We start from the raw sequence: 17,421 nt of genomic DNA on the forward strand, positions 1-17,421 counted from the left end.
ATTTACTTCATCCATTTTTGTCACTTTTTTTTACTGTCCATTGCTTTTCTTTGTTGCTTTTTCTTCTATAATTCTCTTTTAATTTTTTAAAAGAAAATGTGAACTTTATTTTCAATTGATTAGTGAGTACTATGAAATTCCATTTTTATTCTTATTTTTTGTCTACATATAGAACTCCATTTACTTTAATAACTTGAGAGTTGAATTAATTTTTTTAGAGATGATTTAGTGACGAAAATAATGTTGTAATAATGGAGGCTACGTTGAAGGCGACAATGACCGCTACTTTTGGAGGATTTACAGCAAAGAGGAGTAATGAAGGTTGAAGAAGAAAGAGAAAAAAATGAAAAAATGAAAATAAAGTTGATAAAAAATAAAAAAATAAAAATGAAAATGAAATTAAAAATTAAAAATTAAAAAGAATTTAATACGTATCAAATAATAATTGGTGTGTGATTGCACTTCTTTTCTTACAACTGAGGTTGGGTGGAAAATGAGATATTTGTAACACTTTTAAATTATTCAATAGGAAAATAGGAAACCCACAAAGTTAAGATGTTTTTCAAAAATTTGAGACAATATAAATGGTGACTTTATGTCTTTTCTCTTTTTGTTGTTGATGGTTTTGAAGACTGACCAATTACGATATTTGTTATTTTTTTTCTTTTTAATCTCACTTGCGACAACAACTTTTATACACATTTCTAATACTTATTTCATGCCAAAAGTCATATTTATTCATATCAGAATCATGTCAATATAATATTAAAAAATATAATTTTAAAATATTAATTGTCATTTTCGAATATACAATATACAAAATTCATTCAAGTATCATGCCTAAAATTCATTCCGAATAAAATGTCAAAAAGAAAATCAGAATCGCACCAAAAAACATCATCAATTGTTATACATGTCTGGCATAACTAGTATATCAATTTCAAACAAATTAGATGTAATTTTCTTTTTTTGCCAAGAAATATACCAAAAAATGAAAAATGGTTCATATAAGGAACGAACAAATTCAATGTTCATACCAAATCTAACGGTCTACATAAAAATAAAATAAAAAAAGCACAATTAAAACTATGATACACATTGAAATCTGATTTTTTCAGTATCACTATTTCATAATTTATTTATTTTTACGTTATGTTGGTAATCAATCAAGAAACTTTCATTCAAAAATTCATAGCATTTAAATCGAATAGAAAATATTTACACAATATTATTTATATATGTCAATACAATCAAACTTTTAAAAAGAACACTAACACTAACCTGAATGATCTCATTTACCATCATAATTTATTAATATTGATAAAAAAAGTCGTCCATTACGAAAAAATAAAGATTATTGAATAGAAAAGAATAGGAGTTAGACGATAGTAATGACAAGAGAAAATATTGAGAAGAGGAGGACATTTAAAAAAAATCTGTTTGAACAAAATTAAACAAGTGAGAGAAAATGTCAATAATTGGTTTGAGCTAAATAAGGAAAATAAATATTATTTTTGTTATGATTCTCCTATTTTATGTCTCTTATTAATTCTCATTATTTTATACAAATTATTTACTACTAATATATCCGTTTATCCCTAAATTATGCAACTGATAATTATTGATTTTAAAGAAGGAACTGCAATCTAAATAATAAAATGAGTAATAATGTAAAATCATAAATAGATTGATCATTTAATAAAGTAAAATTTAATTTAATTTTAAATAAAATTAAATTTAATTGATATGTTATAACCCGGGCATCTCCATACATACCCTCTATTTTACTCTCCAGATATATAGTTCTCTATTTTTTCAAAAACAATCAACTCTAACCCAATTCTCTATCTTACTTTCTAAAAAATAATTTTTTTCTCTCTGCTCAATATTATATCATTATTTTTATTTTCTTTTTCATAATATAACTTATTTCTTTCATATTTTTTATGAATGATCATTCTATATAATTTCATGTAATATAAATTTTAGTTTTTTGAAATTTTTTATTTATAGATTAAATTATACATTATTCTAAATTTCTAAAGAACAACTACAAATAATTGAAAAAAATCAGCAAGAACAATCGTAATCACAATCACAACTTCTTTAAATCACACACTAATTTCTTTTTCAAATATCGTTAAATCTAGAAAAGATCTATTGGATTACTAAATTATTGGTGTGACTTTTAAAATTATTATGTTATGCATTGTATCTATTGTTATCTTGTATTTAAATTATTATGTTATGTATTATATTTTTAAATTAAATTTTTTTATCTTATCATTTAAATTTTGTGTATTCTTCATAGTGGAAATTAAAATAACATCAAATTGTATCACAAGTGACGAAAATTAGAAAAAAAATTCAAATATTATTAATTCGAGATGAAGTAGTATATATAAGATAAAACATTTTTTAAAATGTTATGTTAATTTTTTTAAAAAAAATTATATATTAGAGATTTAATTAATAGCCTTGTATAAAAAATAATATGTTAATTACAAAATATATATATATATATATATATATATATATATATATATTCAAAAAGTGAAATAGAGAGTATGAACAGTAGTTCTCCAAATTTGGAGAACTACTATTCAACTCTCTGTAATGGGAGAGTAGAGGGTAAAATAGAGAGTGGCTAGAGAGGACATTCTCTATTTTACTCTCCAAATATGTAGAATGGGGAGTAAAACGGAGATGGGTTGGAGATGGTCTTAGAGCATCTCCAACCTACACTATATTTTACTCTTTAAATATAGAATTTTCTATTTTTTCAGACAACCAATTCTAACCCAATTCTCTATTTTACTCTCTAAAAAAATTATTCTCTCCTCAATATTATATTATTATTTCTATTTCATTCTTATTTTCTTATTTTATGGTGTAAAACATTTATTTATTTTCCCAATAATTACTTTATATAATTCTCATATGATACAAAAAATTATTTTTTTTCAATTTTTATTTAATTATTATATTTTATTCAAAAAAAATTTAAATACCATAAATTGCACGAAAAAAATTATATAATAGGGAAAATGGTATTTTTAGTGCGTGTGTTAAGGCTATATTCTTATTTTAGTCCTTGTGTAATCTAACTTAGCACTATTAACCTTCAATTATATCAAGTGAGTGATTTTGATCCTTCAACTAACAGATTAAAAAAAGATTAACAGAGAGTTCACTGCTAAAAGGGATTAGTTCGGATATTTCATTTTAATTTTCTCTTTTTGAAAAAAAACTAAGTCTTCCATGTCTCTATCTTGAAGAACAAGCTCATCAATCTGAGCAACAAATTCAACAAAACCAACTTGATAGGCATTAATCCTCCCTCTTACACCGACGAACGATAGATTTGCAGCGACTAATTTTTTTTAAAGTTTTCTGTTTTCTCAAGCAATAACTTTAAAATACTCGAATTACTCTTTTTAGTAGTGAACTCGTTGTTAACTTTTTCGGATCTGATTGTTGAAGGATTAAAATCACTCACTTGATATAATTGAAGGTCCATAGTGCTAAGTTAGATAACACAAGGACTAAAATAAGAAATTAGCCTTAATATAGGGACTAAAATTACCATTTTTCCTATATAATATATAAATTAATGAATAATTTCAAATAAATTGAAATATGATTGCATAAACATTACATAATCACTCAATTTTTGAAATTATTACGTTGCTCTCGTAAATACTCTACAGAGTTTAAAATAATTATTTTTGTCCTTAATTTTATCATGTCTGGCTAAAAATTATTCTATCGGACATTTTCATCTAACTGTATCATTTTTTTCGCATTAAGATCACGTTCATCCTCAATCATCACGTCGTGTAGTATAATATATGTAGTCATTACATCATGTAGCACTTTCTCTCTTCGAAAATGTGACGGACTTGCAATAATTGCAAAACTACGAATTCTTGTTCAAAATCTTTTTGACATTATTCTTGTTTCATCGCGAATTGATTATTATGTTATTATTGTATTTTATGTTGAATTTAAATTATTATGTTATGTATCGTATTGTTATGTTGTATTTAAATTAAATTTTTCATCTTACCATTTTAATTTTGTGTATTCTTTATAATGAAAATTAATAATAAAACAAAACTTTATTATTGATGAAAATTATAAAAAAATATATTACTTTGAAATTAAAGTAGTATATATCAAATAATATATTTTTTAAAATACTATATTACATTTAAAATGCCTTATGAATATTAGATATTTAATTTATGAAACTATATATAAAATAATATGTTAATTGGAAAGTAATGGAAATAATGATAAAATATTAAAAAGTAAAATAGAGAGGATTGAGAGGTGGGTTGGAGTGCCCATTATCTATTTTATGCTCCAAATATAGAGAATAGAGAGTAAAATAGAAGTGGGTTGGAAATGGTCTAAGAAAAATTACTCTGATAAGCAAACTTATACTATTTAATTACTCATCATAGCTATAGTTTGCTATAATTACAACTCGCAACTAACATTATACATTAATTACGTGGGTTGACTTCGAGTTTGTATAATTAGTCATGTTTGTATATGCATAATTTGCCAGGATATACAAATAAATATGTATAATATGCAATTTTTTAGCTTGTATACATATACAATTCACCTCTCTCCCACTCTGCCCTCTATCGCTCGCCTCTCTCCTCCCTCTCTCAATCTCGCTCGCTCTCTCCTTCCTCTCCCAATCTCGTTTGCCATTTATACAAATGTATATGTATAATTTACAATTATATACAATTATATACATTACAATTCACCTCTCTCCAACTCTCTGTCCTCTCTCGCTCACCTCTCTCCTCCCTCTCTCGATATCGCTCGCCTCTCTCCTCCCTCTCCCAATCTCGCTCGCCTCTCTCCTCCCATTCACAATATCTCTTGCCCTATATACAATTAAATATGTATAATATACAATTATCTAACCAATATACATATACAATTCACCTTTCTCCACTCTTTTCCCCCTCTCTCCCGGTCTCGCTCGCATCTTTCCTCCAAATAACATGTAGCTACAAATTGTAATTATCAAACTATAGCTATGGAGAGTAATTAATTATTTTATAGTGACTATATGTGAAAGTTTCCTATTTTTTTTATGGTGTGATTTTTCCTTAAAATTATTTTGGTGTTAGTATTAATTAATTATACTAATTAATAACCTGGCCTGGTAATGAAAACAATAATTCCAAAATTAGTTAACCAGATTTCCCTCCTTTGTGTGGCCCCCACTACACCCAGATCCTTGTAATCTCTTAACCACATTTCAAACTTCAACAGTTCTCCAATTCATCACCATCAGTTTCGCTGTTTACACCATTGCATTTTTCACTCTTTTTTTTTTCTTCCATTCAGAGCTAACAAATACAACAAAATAAAAAATTTGAATCCCAAATGGCTATATCATCATCGTCTTCAATGCAAGATATGTTCAAACAACGCAAGTATCCATTCATCTTCTCTTTATTCCTTTTACTAATCTTCGTAACTTTCCTCCTCATTTCTAACTCCCAGAAATCACCCATTTTCGCTGCCATCGACTTTGCTCAACGCGCCGCTCTAATCAAATCAGTCCCGGAGTTTAATCCTAACACTATCACTACTTCAAATTCAACTAATCTACACCAATCTGATGAAAACAATAATACTAGCATCAATCGTGAGTCCCTGTTGAATAATGTCAGGATTGACCCTGAGACGTCTAATGTTCCGCTTAAGATTAACCCTGAGCTGACTGACACGGCCATCAGGGATGAGTTGGAAACGTTCTCTTATCATTGGAAGCTATGTCCAGGTCCCCTGGCGGTTGATTACATACCATGCCTTGATAACTGGAAGGCAATCAAAAAAATAAAATCGAGAAGGCATATGGAGCATAGGGAAAGGCATTGCCCTGTTCCTAGTCCTAGATGTTTGGTTCCATTGCCGAAAGGTTATAAGTTGCCCCTTCCGTGGCCTAAGAGTAGGGATATGGTGAGATTTTCCCTTCTTTGGTGGTAAGATTTTGTGTTTTCAATTCATGATACCATTTTGTTCTGCTCGTAATAGAAATAGCTATGCCTGATCTTCTTTTCTTTTTTTTTCTTTCTGAAATAGATATGGTATGATAATGTTCCTCATCCTAAGCTTGTGGAATATAAGAAGGACCAGAATTGGGTTAAAAAGTCGGGCGATTATTTTGTTTTCCCTGGTGGTGGAACACAGTTCAGAGATGGAGTGAATCACTATATCGAATTCATTGAAGAGGTACTGTATCTATTTGTAGCATTCTTTTCCTTCATCACACGCAATAGTCATGTATAATGTATGTCCATTCCTGTTGAACTGTGTTGCCGTAGCTCCTCTGATTGCATGTTTATTGGATATTAGGTAGAGATATCTTGTGCTTTCAAGAGAGGACTTCTAGACGTGTCAAACCAATATAATTCCATGCCAAATTATAGTATTTGTAATGTGTACATGCAGGTTATTGTCTGATGTAGATCACATTTTCCATTGATTCTCTTAGTTGGGATCTATCTATGACATCATTGTTTCTGACTAAATCATGGGATTATTTAGTAGTTTGACAGTTTTTTTCTTTTCAATTGAACAGTTTGTTTTCAGCTGGAGATTGATAAACATCCCCGCAGTATTAGTGTTTTATGATCTGTTTTATCTGAGTTCCTTGTTGTGTTTTATTCAGACTTTTCCAACGATTCAATGGGGAAAGAGTATAAGGGTCCTTTTAGATGTTGGATGTGGTGTTGCTAGCTTTGGTGGTTATTTGCTGGATAAAAATGTCATTACTATGTCATTTGCTCCAAAGGATGAACACGAGGCTCAGATACAGTTTGCCCTCGAGCGTGGAATCCCTGCTACTCTCTCAGTCATTGCAACTAAAAAACTTGCATTTCCAGACAATGTATATGATATGATTCATTGCGCAAGATGCAGGGTTCATTGGCATGCAGATGGTGAGTCGCTATTCTCAGATTTTCTAGTCCTTCTACTAGCTACATTGTCGATATGGTAACTAATTGAGAACTGCAGGAGGAAGACCACTGATGGAGCTCAACAGGATTCTTAGGCCGGGAGGGTACTTCATATGGTCTGCAACGCCAGTTTATAAGAAGGATGAAGGACATAAGAATGTCTGGAAAGGTTCCAAATCATCGATGCTTAGTTCTATGAATTAACATTTACTAATACTCTCGATATAATTTGGAAGTGAGTTTTTTGTTATGCGTGGTAGCACATAATTTTCGGTCTTGTTGTTGCAGTTATGGTTAATCTGACTGAAGCAATGTGCTGGAAGATGGTGGCAAGGACCTTCTTTAAAAGAGGTAGAGTCGGGCTAGTTATATATCAAAAATCAGATTCATCTTCCTGCTATGAGAATCGCAAAGAAAATATTCCCCCGATGTGTGACCAGAAGAAGAATAGGCTGAATAGTTCCTGGTACGCTTGAAACACTTTAATCACAATAATCATCTATATCTTCATTCGAATCATCATAACTTTCACATCCAATATGTAGGTACACACCACTTGACAACTGCCTTCTACCACTAGCCTCGAGTAGCTACAAGTGGCCTGCACCCTGGCCTCAGAGGCTTAACACGAAACCTCTAAGTCTATCGCTAGAAACAGATGCTGAAGAAACATTCAACCAGGATACAAGACACTGGGCATCATTGGTATCAGATGTGTACTTAGGAAGCCTTGCTATAAATTGGTCAAGTGTGAGGAATGTGATGGACATGAATGCAGGCTATGGAGGGTAAGAAAAATTTACTTTTTAACTTTTCTGCTTCCTTGCTCTGCTCATTGTCTTACCGGTACTCCTATATTAAAACAGACTTGCTACAGCACTGATTGATCGATCCCTGTGGGTAATGAATGTTGTTCCTATCAGTGGACCAGATACTCTACCTATAATATTTGATAGGGGCTTGGTTGGAACATACCATGACTGGTGCGAGTCCTTTAATACCTATCCTCGGACATATGATCTTCTACATTCCAGCTTCCTCTTTGGAAATTTTAGTCAAAGGTTCAGTCTCTACTTCCCGGTTACTATAGTTTGATTATTTATTAATCGGAATAATATAAGATGGCGCTTGCAGTAATTCTAGCTCTATTTTCTTTCACAAGAATCATCAGTATATTTAGAGGCGTCTGCACATGTCTCTTTGGATGAACTTTTAGTATGTTTTTCTCTTCTGCAGATGTGATCTAGTGGATGTCGCTGTGGAGATGGACAGAATAGTGAGACCAGGTGGATACATTTTAGTTCAAGATACTCTGCAGATGATTAAACAACTAGGCTCGATTCTACGTTCACTTCATTGGTCAGTTACTCTGTATCAGCATCAATTTCTTGTTGGTAAGAAAGACTTTTGGCGCCCCAAAGACATTGCAAGGGAATGAAGGTCCAAGCAGTTTTGTATATTTTACAGTGATATCTCCAGTTTATGAGTGGAGAGGAAGAAAAGTAGACATATATATAGTTCTCAACAATTTATAGCATATTTTCCTCTGAATGTATCCTGTTGATTCATTCATTTCCCCTCAAGGAAGTATTGAAATGAATACAAAAAAAAAATTCGAAAGCTTGTGGATTTTTTGAGACGCTTAGTACTTTTGATGTAATTTTAGATTTTTGTGCAACATATATTGGCAACCAAAAAAAAACCACTTGCACCATCGCAGAATGCTAATGGTACAGCAACTGATAAATCCACCAACTGTTTAAAGCAAACTTATTCTTGTTATAAACTAAAGAAATTTTCCCCTTAAAATTTTATCTAGTATGATGATGATATGAGTTGATCCTCAAATAAAGAAGTGAAAATTCATATAACCAATCACAATTATTTGAGACAGCGGTTTATTTTTTTTAAACCATTATTCTAAGCTCATTATGAAAAGAGAGTTGCAAGATGAAGGCTCAAAACTCGGGTTCATATCAAAAACAAAGACAAAAAAAAGAATTACATCAAGCAAATTATCAAAAACACAGTTCATTTCCTAGCTAGAACACTTGACATCCTTATGGAAGCATGCACCTTTGACACAAAAACATAAATTGTACAGGCAAACCACATAGGCAAGAAATTCCTGTAGTGTTACACACGGGATGCTCTCGTAGGACAAGAATGTATTCTTCAAACGAGGGTGTCACAAAGCAGAAAATGAACCAAACTTCAAAGGAGCTGCTGCACAAAGAATGTTTGCAGTGTCATTCATAAGCTTGCCATTGGCAGCTGAAACGGTTCGAGAATAGCAATCAGCTTCATTGTCGTAAGAATAAGTTTGTTGAGTGGTTGCCCCACCATGTAAAACATTGCGACCTTGAACAACCACCCATCCATTGCATTGCTGCCGATTTTTCAATGAGGTTGAAGGACCTCCATCCAACTTCTTCTTCTCCTTCCATTCATGATCCAAATCAGAAAGCATCAAGGTCGTATCATTCTCCATTGATGATATAGTCTTAGATGTTATAGTAAGCGGAAACTTCCTCTTCACTTTGGTTTTAGAGATCGTGCCACCACTATTAGACAATACGCTAACTTCAATCTCTTCCTCCACTTTTTGCTTAATCTTTTTCTCAGTTCCGCTTAGATAAAAGTTCATTTCGTTCTTGAACTTCAATTCTCGCTTGATTATAGTAGTCAATTTTCCTGTTGTTGAGTTCACCCAATAAGAAATCTCACTCTTCCTCTTAATCTCAACCTCAAATGATCCATCCAGGCCTAGAAAACTCGAAGATCGCTCAATGTTAAACTTAGGGGTACCGAAATCAATAACTTTAGCCTGCACTTCACAAGGCAATACACAATTGTTATCCACCCACAGGTGCAAATTAGCACCCACAAGCCAGAATGGGATACTGTCATTCACCCCAAGCTCTAGAAAATGAGCTTGACGGTCGAGTAAAAGCCCCAAATATGGTGTTAAATCAATGTCATACGAAGGAAGATCAAATGCCCCAATCGAAACTAGTGGTCCCCAGTACATAGGATTAATTCCGCCAGTGAAAATAACAGGAAATGGAATTACAGATCCAACCAACATCCTATCTATATTCACCAAAACTTCCCTGTACGATCCATGGCCTCTCTTAGTAGTTAAATTATTCATTTGTATGTATGAATCAGGCGGATTCGTGTACCAAAACTCATCATACCCGTGTGATGATACGTAAATCTCAATCACAGCTTTGTATGTATTTTTCGGAATAATAACACTCTGCCCATGCAGATCTGATTCATTCATAATTCGAAACCAAAATCCTTCACTTCCATTTCCCGATATTGGTATTATCATATCTGCCGGTTTTTCAATCTCATTATCCGGCTTCATTTTCCGATTATAACTGTTCGATAACGAAACATCCATTTTCTTACTATTATAGTAGAGGAAACTAATATTAACCTGATAAACACCGGTATAAACATCGTTGACCAGATTTTCCATCATGACAGAAAGAGATATATTCTCGTTGACCAGGATGGAGGAGTACCTGGTAACATCCTTCGTTACAGTCCAGAAAATACCGTCATCGGTAGGCTCAGCGGTGCTGGTACGGAGGAGCTCGGCGCCATCAAGCCAAATGGCGGCGATTCGATCGTATTGCTCTCCTTTAGAAGAAACATTAAACTGAAGAGCCACATGAGTCCAGGAGCAATTGGCCGGAGGAGAGTAAGAAGCAGAGACCGGCGGGAGACCCATGGTATAGGCGAAATCATGAGTAAGGATATGAAAAGTACAAGAAGGAGGGAGATTTGTGAATGACAATGGACGACTGATTTCTATGTATTGCTGTGGCTGCGATGAAGTGTTGTGGCGAAGACCAGTTTTGGTAAAGTGAAAATGGTGTTCAGGTAAAGAAGATGAAGATGGAGCAATAAAGCTGATAGTGATGAAGAAGAAGATGAGAATCGCCATGAGAGGAGGAAGAAATTCACTCGTTTTTTATTTTTTTGAACTTTGGTGATTGGATGCATTTAAGGGAGTGAGCGCATAAAGCTGGGGTCCCATGTGTAGTGTTGACTGACCAAAACGTCTTGCAAAAAGTTGCCCAAATTCTTTTAAATTTAAATAGTAGAAAAATATTAAACGTGTAATGTTCAAAGTTATGTCAAACATATAAAAATATTTTTTAATTTTGTGATCTTAAATATATTACGTGAAAAATTAAAATTAAAGTGTTACAAAAAAGAAGTATCATTGTTTTAAACATATTAAAAAAGAAATAAGATTACTTTTTTTAAATAAAGAAAGTAATAATTTTTAAAATTATTTTTTTCTTGCTAAGTTCAAAAGTGTTTTAATTTTAACGATTTTTCCAATTCTTTTCTAGGAGAGTTTATGTTCCAAGAGAGTTTGTGATTTAGTTGTTATTTGATGTGACAAATTAAAAGTGCTTTTAAATTTAGTCGGTTATATAAAAAATATTTATAATACTGTCAATAGTTTAAAGAGGAAACTAATAATTTCTATGTGTTAAATATTATTAAAATAAAAGATATTTTAACATATTTAAAATATTTCTAATTTAAAATTATATATTTAAAATTTTCATGATGTTTTCAAATTTCATATTAAGTAAAACAGATTTAAAAATAATACCTGTCAGCATTCAATATTTTACGTGTTTTTTGCATTGAATACTTGGCCATATTTTTTTAAATAACTTGAATGTGGCAGTTTTCGTCGATGGAGAAATGTGTAAACAATTATGATTGTGGTACTTACTAGAGCCGTATGTTCATAAATGGCATATTAAAAAATGTCGTGGTACTCAACTACTTAACTACACTGATATTTTTTGAATTATTCTCACTTTTCTAAAGTTTTTTTTGTCTTCTTTCATCTCAATCTCAAGATGTTCTCAAATAAAAAGAGTACTTTTTTTTTGAAATTTTTTAATTATTTATTTACTTTTAAATTGATATGTCAATTAGAAAATAATAATTTATATAGTGACTTTATCATTTTATCTTTATTAATCAAGAAACGAATGAAATAAAATTTAAAATTTTCAAGAAGTAAAAAAATTATCCTTTTTTTATTTGTCAAAATAGACAAGTATATAAAAATAACTAATAAATAAATAATTAGAGACAGAAAAAGTATGTTTGAGACTCTACCATTTAATAGACATGAAATGGTTAACTAGTATACCAATTATTTCTTCAAGTAACTTACAAAAATGACTATACTTATAATTCAAACATTGATAAGTGTTATAGATCATAATAAACTCACTATATCAATGAGTTTGAACTTTTCTTTAAAAAGAAAGCGAGATATCTCTCCTGATACTCTATTATTCATTTTTATCATTTCATCTTCAACTATAATTTATTATATTTATTATAGGCTTAAATCATATATGATTCCCTAAAGTTATTTGCATATTTCACTTAGACACCTCAACTTATTATTATACCTGCTGAACACTTAGGGATTGTTTGGTAGACTGCATTAGAAGAAATAGTCTATGAATTATGTAAGGTATTATTTAGTACCATGTTTGGTAGGAATTTGAATTTATGTATAACTAATCCATGAATTAGTTATACCTCCAACATGGTATTATAAGATGTATTACTAATACCTTCCATTTGGAGGTATTATTAATACATAGGATATAATACCATGGGATAAGCTATGTAAAGACAAAAATATCTCTCAAATTATTTTAATTATTTTGTGTATTTCTTGATTTTATGATTTATATTTCTACTAGTAAGTTTATTTAAATAAATTAGCTTACAAATTATGTAGAGAGCGTTACTAATAAATTCAATACAAATTAATACAAATTTGAAATGTGAGTTATATATTTGTATATGAAGTTTGTGACCTAAATTGAATGTGTGTTTGTTTGTTTGTTTGTTTTTGTGTGTGTGTGTGTATATTTGCTTTAAAAAAATGTACATACATATTAAAACTAAACCTTGCAGTTTTATATGTACACGTAGATGGTTTATCAAATTTACCAGTGTTGATCGTTTTTTCGATTTTAAAAGTAGATGGTTTATCTTTTTTTAATTGAAAAATGATCTTTTGTGAGTGATCAATTTATTAAGATGACAATTATTTATCCTCAAATAATTCAAGTTAAAAAAATAACAAACAAGACAACTAAACTTTTCTTCCCATAGCTAGTTAGAAGGTTATGAAAAATAATATTGTCCAACAATTATATACCTTGATCCAATTATATAATAATTCACGGGTATATTTGGAAAGAAGCTATTTAGAGCTATAATCCAAACAAAAGATGAGGCGGGAAAAAATGAACGAAACACATGATAAAAATAAATTATGCATTACTAATCTCTGCACTACTTATTCCTACATTACTAATCTCAACATTAATAATCCATGCGTTATGATCTTTGTACCAAACGACCTCTTAAATCTTAATAAATTTATACCTATTTAACACCAATTGGGAATCAATAAAAATATGCATGCATCTCGCTTATACATAACAAATGGACCACAAAAACGATGACACGTGGCAATTAATTTAACTTATTCAATAATCTTTTTAAAATAATCAAAAAGCAATTTAAAAAATAACAAATTATTTTTAAAATTAACCCAACCTCCACCTACCTTTCTTCTTCTTCTTCTTCTCCATTGTAACTTATTTTTCTGTTCATTAATTGACGTCGTCCGCCTGTAAACTATCAAATTCTCATTGTTTCTTCTTCTTTTCCATTCCCTTTTTAGTCCTCTGCGCCTCCATTCCCTTTTTAATTCTTTTTCATCGATTTATTTTACTTTTATCGTCGTCGATAATATATCATTATTGTCCATCTAAGCTAATTCTTTATTTACATTTCATTCCAATAGCATTAAAACCTTCTACCCATTATCTTTATCGTCTTCTCATTAATAATCATTTATCACAATACAAAAAATAATAATAGATTTTTACAAAAAGTTACAGTCAATTGCTTCACTGGAATATCATAAAAAATAGAGTTTTGCTTAAATAATTAAGATTTTAATTAAATTATCATAGAAAAGAAAGAAAAAACACGAGAAGAATTGAAGAGAGTGAGAGAGATGATGAACAGTTGCATCTTGCACAAGATGTTTCTTCCTTTTTTTGTTTATTAATTATTATTATTATATTATCCATTAATATAAGTGTTTAAGTGGAAAAGGAAAAACTTAATGTTAATTTTAATATCTTTACGTGCTTAAAGAGTGTGGAATACACCTTTTTTGCCAGGTTATTATTTTTTACTAAATAGGAATTACTTTTGAACAAATAAGTTATTGAATAAGTACAATAATAAGTTGAGGTGTTTAAGTGAAATATGCAGACAACTTTAGGGGTCTGTATATGATTTAGGCCTTTATTATATATTGAATCAACAATAAATAAATAAAATGGAAAAAGCTCAAAAATACCATTTAACTATAGAAAATAACTCACATTTACGCTTAAACTATTTTCTGGCTCGAAAATACCCTTCCGTCAAAGTATTAGGTCACATTTACATTTACTATTAACAGAGGTGTGTGTCATGTGGACGCCATATAGACACCATCAGAATGTCATATAAGCACCAAACAACTCTCACCTCCACATCCACATAGACTCAAAAAACTTAATTTTGCCCTTATTTTTCTTAACAGATACAATTTCACTCGTTTATCTAATACAACTCTCACCCATTTCATACGATTACCCTTTTCTCTAATACTGCAATTGTTCTTCTTGATGTTGCATTGCTGATTGCTTCAGCTAGAGATTGTTGTAGTCCTTGAGTTTACTGAACTTCTTGTTGTTGCATTCCTCGTAATATATGAATTGTTTTCAATAGTTCAAGAATATTTTTGAAGTAAATAAAAAGAAGGGGTGTTACATTTTTCTCTGTACCAAACACAACTTGGTCATGCAAGTAAAATAATAAAATAATTAGTATGCTTAATATTTAATATTTAAAATAACCAACTGAATGCTGAGATTAGTCATATACATTTTTTGACTCTAATCAAAGGCTCAAATTTATTTATTTATTTTTAAAAAGAAGAGCTTAAGTGTACGGCTCCGATTTAGTTTTTAAACAATCATCGATTCTATCGACTTGCCTTTGTTCAAACTTGTCGTTAGAAGGATAAGCTACTTCCAGTTTTTTCATAATTAATTAATTCTCTTCCATCTAAAATCATGTCAAATCTCCAACTGTTCTTCTTCCTAATTGTAATAATAATCAATTTTATTAATGCTCCAATTTGTTCTTCCCTTCAGCACCCTTCTCACTTCATCAGACATGGTTACTTTCAACAAAAATACTTAGAAATAAATCGTCCTTTGCCTTTCGCTAATCTCACTCCTTCCTGCACTCTTCCAATTCTCTCTCATCACTTCGGAGATACTATCGGTCTTCCACCTGTCTCCGTCGCTTACGCGCCGCCGGAGAATTGCTCTTGGAACCATGTTGCTCTTCAATTCAACGCCTCTTCTAACGGAGTACAGTATGATCGTATCGCTGCCGTTTGGCTTGACGGTGCCGATCTCTTACGTACCAGCACCGCGGAGCCTACTGAAAGCGGTGGTTTCTGGACTGTTACTAAGGATGTTACCAGGTACTCGTCCCTCCTTGCCAAACAGGATATTTCTCTTTCTGTGATGATGGAAAATATTGTCAACGATGTTTATACAGGTGCTTATTATGTTAATCTTACTATCTTATACTATTATATTGAGGAAATGAATGTGCCGTTATCAGCTACTAGAAACAATCGGAAAGTGAGAATGGTAGATGATGTGTTTGTGGATAATTCAATGAGTTTGTACGAAAAACCAGCAGATTTGATAATTCCGATTTCGGGTTATAATAGAGGTGAAGGATTTTGGTTTCGAATTCGGAGTGATTCGGAATTGAAGGGGAAGAGTGTTATCATACCGAAGAACACCTACAGAGCTGTCATGGAAATTTGCGTGTCATTTCATGGATTGGATGAGTTTTGGTACTCAAATCCCCCTGATTCTTACATACGGGCAAATAATTTGACTAGCCAGAGAGGCCATGGATCGTACAGGGAAGTTTTGTTGAATATCGACAGGAATTTGGTAGGATCTGTGGTTCCATTTCCTGTAATTTACCCAGGTGGAATTAATCCCCTTTACTGGGATCCAATTGTTTCAATTGGGGCTTTTGATCATCCTTCTTACGACATCGATATAACACCATTTTTGGGGGATTTACTTGATGGTAAATCCCATTTTATGGGGTTTAAGGTGCTGGATAGTCTCCCTTTCTGGCTTCTGGATGCGAATATGCACCTTTGGATAGATAAACAATGCACTAGTGATTGTGAAGTGCAGGGTGAAGTTGTTGACTATGGAATTCCAGATTACGAGATGGAGCGGTCTTCAAGCTTTAAGGGGCTGGATGGATCATATGAAGTTGAGTTGAAGAGGAAGAGCAAGTATGACGGGTGGGTGAATTCGTCAGCAGGCAATTTGACAACTAAAATTTCACGAGAACTCAAGTTCAAGAACGAGATAAAGTTTGATAACAAGGGAACTGAAAAAAAAGTAGAGCAAAAAGTGGAAGAAGAGATTGAAATAAGTGTAGTCTCTGAAACAGGTACGAAGATTTCTCATACAAGTATGAAGCGGGAATATCCTCTAACTATAACCACCAAGACTTGGAAGCCATCAAGAGAAGATGGTACAATCATCATGCATTCTGAATTAGAACATGAACGGAATGAGGAGAAGAATTGGAGTAACGGACATTCACATTCTTACTCAAGCCGTTTGAAAAATGGGCAAAAATGCAAAGGGTGGATGTCTGTTAAAGATCGCATTGTTCTACAAGGTGGAGCAACGACGGAACAGAGTTATTCGTATAATGGTGAAGCTAGCACCTATTCTCGTGAAATTGCAGCTGCTAATGGCAAACTTGTACACGATACTGCAACCTACTCAAAGTTTCCTTCGGTTTCTGCTATGTAACACACCTTTTACAAGTATACTTTCTTGTTAAATAAATAATGCTCTCCTACCGGGAGATCTGTCTGTGTACTCTGTAGCATTAGAGCAAATTCGATATTTTTGGTTTTTTCTTTTTTTATATATAACTAATTTGAAGGCGCATATGGGATTTTGAGGTTTTGGATGTCATCAGGATTTGAACATAAAAGTCTTACAAGTAAGATATTGCTATTTACATTACCAAAATAAAGCAGATTTACTCGACTTTAGATTTTGATCTAGTTATTTATCTTTTCAATGTATATATAGATAAATCAATCAAATTAAAAATAATGATTTTCAGGACAACTTGGTGCAAATAAGAGTTTGCTCCAACTTGTGAGTTAGTGTGAAAGAACAAAATAGCTATCAACAGCCCACATCTATTTTCA

The 17,421-nt window shown here is 31.6% G+C and overlaps 3 protein-coding genes across 3 annotated transcripts; 2 read left to right on the plus strand and 1 right to left on the minus strand.

The window, feature by feature from the left end:
• Window positions 1–5,264: 5,264 nt before the first annotated feature.
• LOC101261924 (probable methyltransferase PMT22) lies at window positions 5,265–10,992 on the plus strand. Its single transcript, XM_004241063.5, has 8 exons — window positions 5,265–5,997; window positions 6,121–6,270; window positions 6,710–6,980; window positions 7,057–7,167; window positions 7,287–7,464; window positions 7,544–7,786; window positions 7,865–8,059; window positions 8,235–10,992. The coding sequence occupies exons 1-8, from the start codon at window positions 5,419–5,421 to the stop codon at window positions 8,434–8,436; spliced, it is 1,929 nt and encodes a 642-aa protein (XP_004241111.1). The 5' UTR covers window positions 5,265–5,418; the 3' UTR covers window positions 8,437–10,992.
• On the minus strand, window positions 9,187–10,959 carry LOC101262219 (peptide-N4-(N-acetyl-beta-glucosaminyl)asparagine amidase A-like). The gene has a single exon (XM_004241064.1). The coding sequence runs from the start codon at window positions 10,957–10,959 to the stop codon at window positions 9,187–9,189; it is 1,773 nt and encodes a 590-aa protein (XP_004241112.1).
• A 4,026-nt stretch (window positions 10,993–15,018) lies between the features above and the next one.
• On the plus strand, window positions 15,019–17,152 carry LOC101244959 (peptide-N4-(N-acetyl-beta-glucosaminyl)asparagine amidase A). Its single transcript, XM_004240862.5, has one exon. It carries the CDS (start codon window positions 15,215–15,217, stop codon window positions 17,009–17,011), a length of 1,797 nt encoding a protein of 598 aa, XP_004240910.1. The 5' UTR covers window positions 15,019–15,214; the 3' UTR covers window positions 17,012–17,152.
• Window positions 17,153–17,421: the final 269 nt, after the last annotated feature.

The sequence above is a fragment of the Solanum lycopersicum genome, chromosome 6, assembly GCF_036512215.1.
Source record: "Solanum lycopersicum chromosome 6, SLM_r2.1".
Lineage (NCBI taxonomy): Eukaryota > Viridiplantae > Streptophyta > Magnoliopsida > Solanales > Solanaceae > Solanum > Solanum lycopersicum.

Coding starts and splice junctions, on each gene's coding strand:
- LOC101262219 (XM_004241064.1), bottom strand. CDS start 10,959: ATGGCGATTCTCATCTTCTTCTTCATCACTATCAGCTTTATTGCTCCA.
- LOC101244959 (XM_004240862.5), top strand. CDS start 15,215: ATGTCAAATCTCCAACTGTTCTTCTTCCTAATTGTAATAATAATCAAT.
- LOC101261924 (XM_004241063.5), top strand. CDS start 5,419: ATGGCTATATCATCATCGTCTTCAATGCAAGATATGTTCAAACAACGC. Junction 7,168..7,286: donor ACATAAGAATGTCTGGAAAG/GTTCCAAATCAT, acceptor TTGTTGTTGCAG/TTATGGTTAATCTGACTGAA. Junction 7,787..7,864: donor ATGAATGCAGGCTATGGAGG/GTAAGAAAAATT, acceptor ATATTAAAACAG/ACTTGCTACAGCACTGATTG.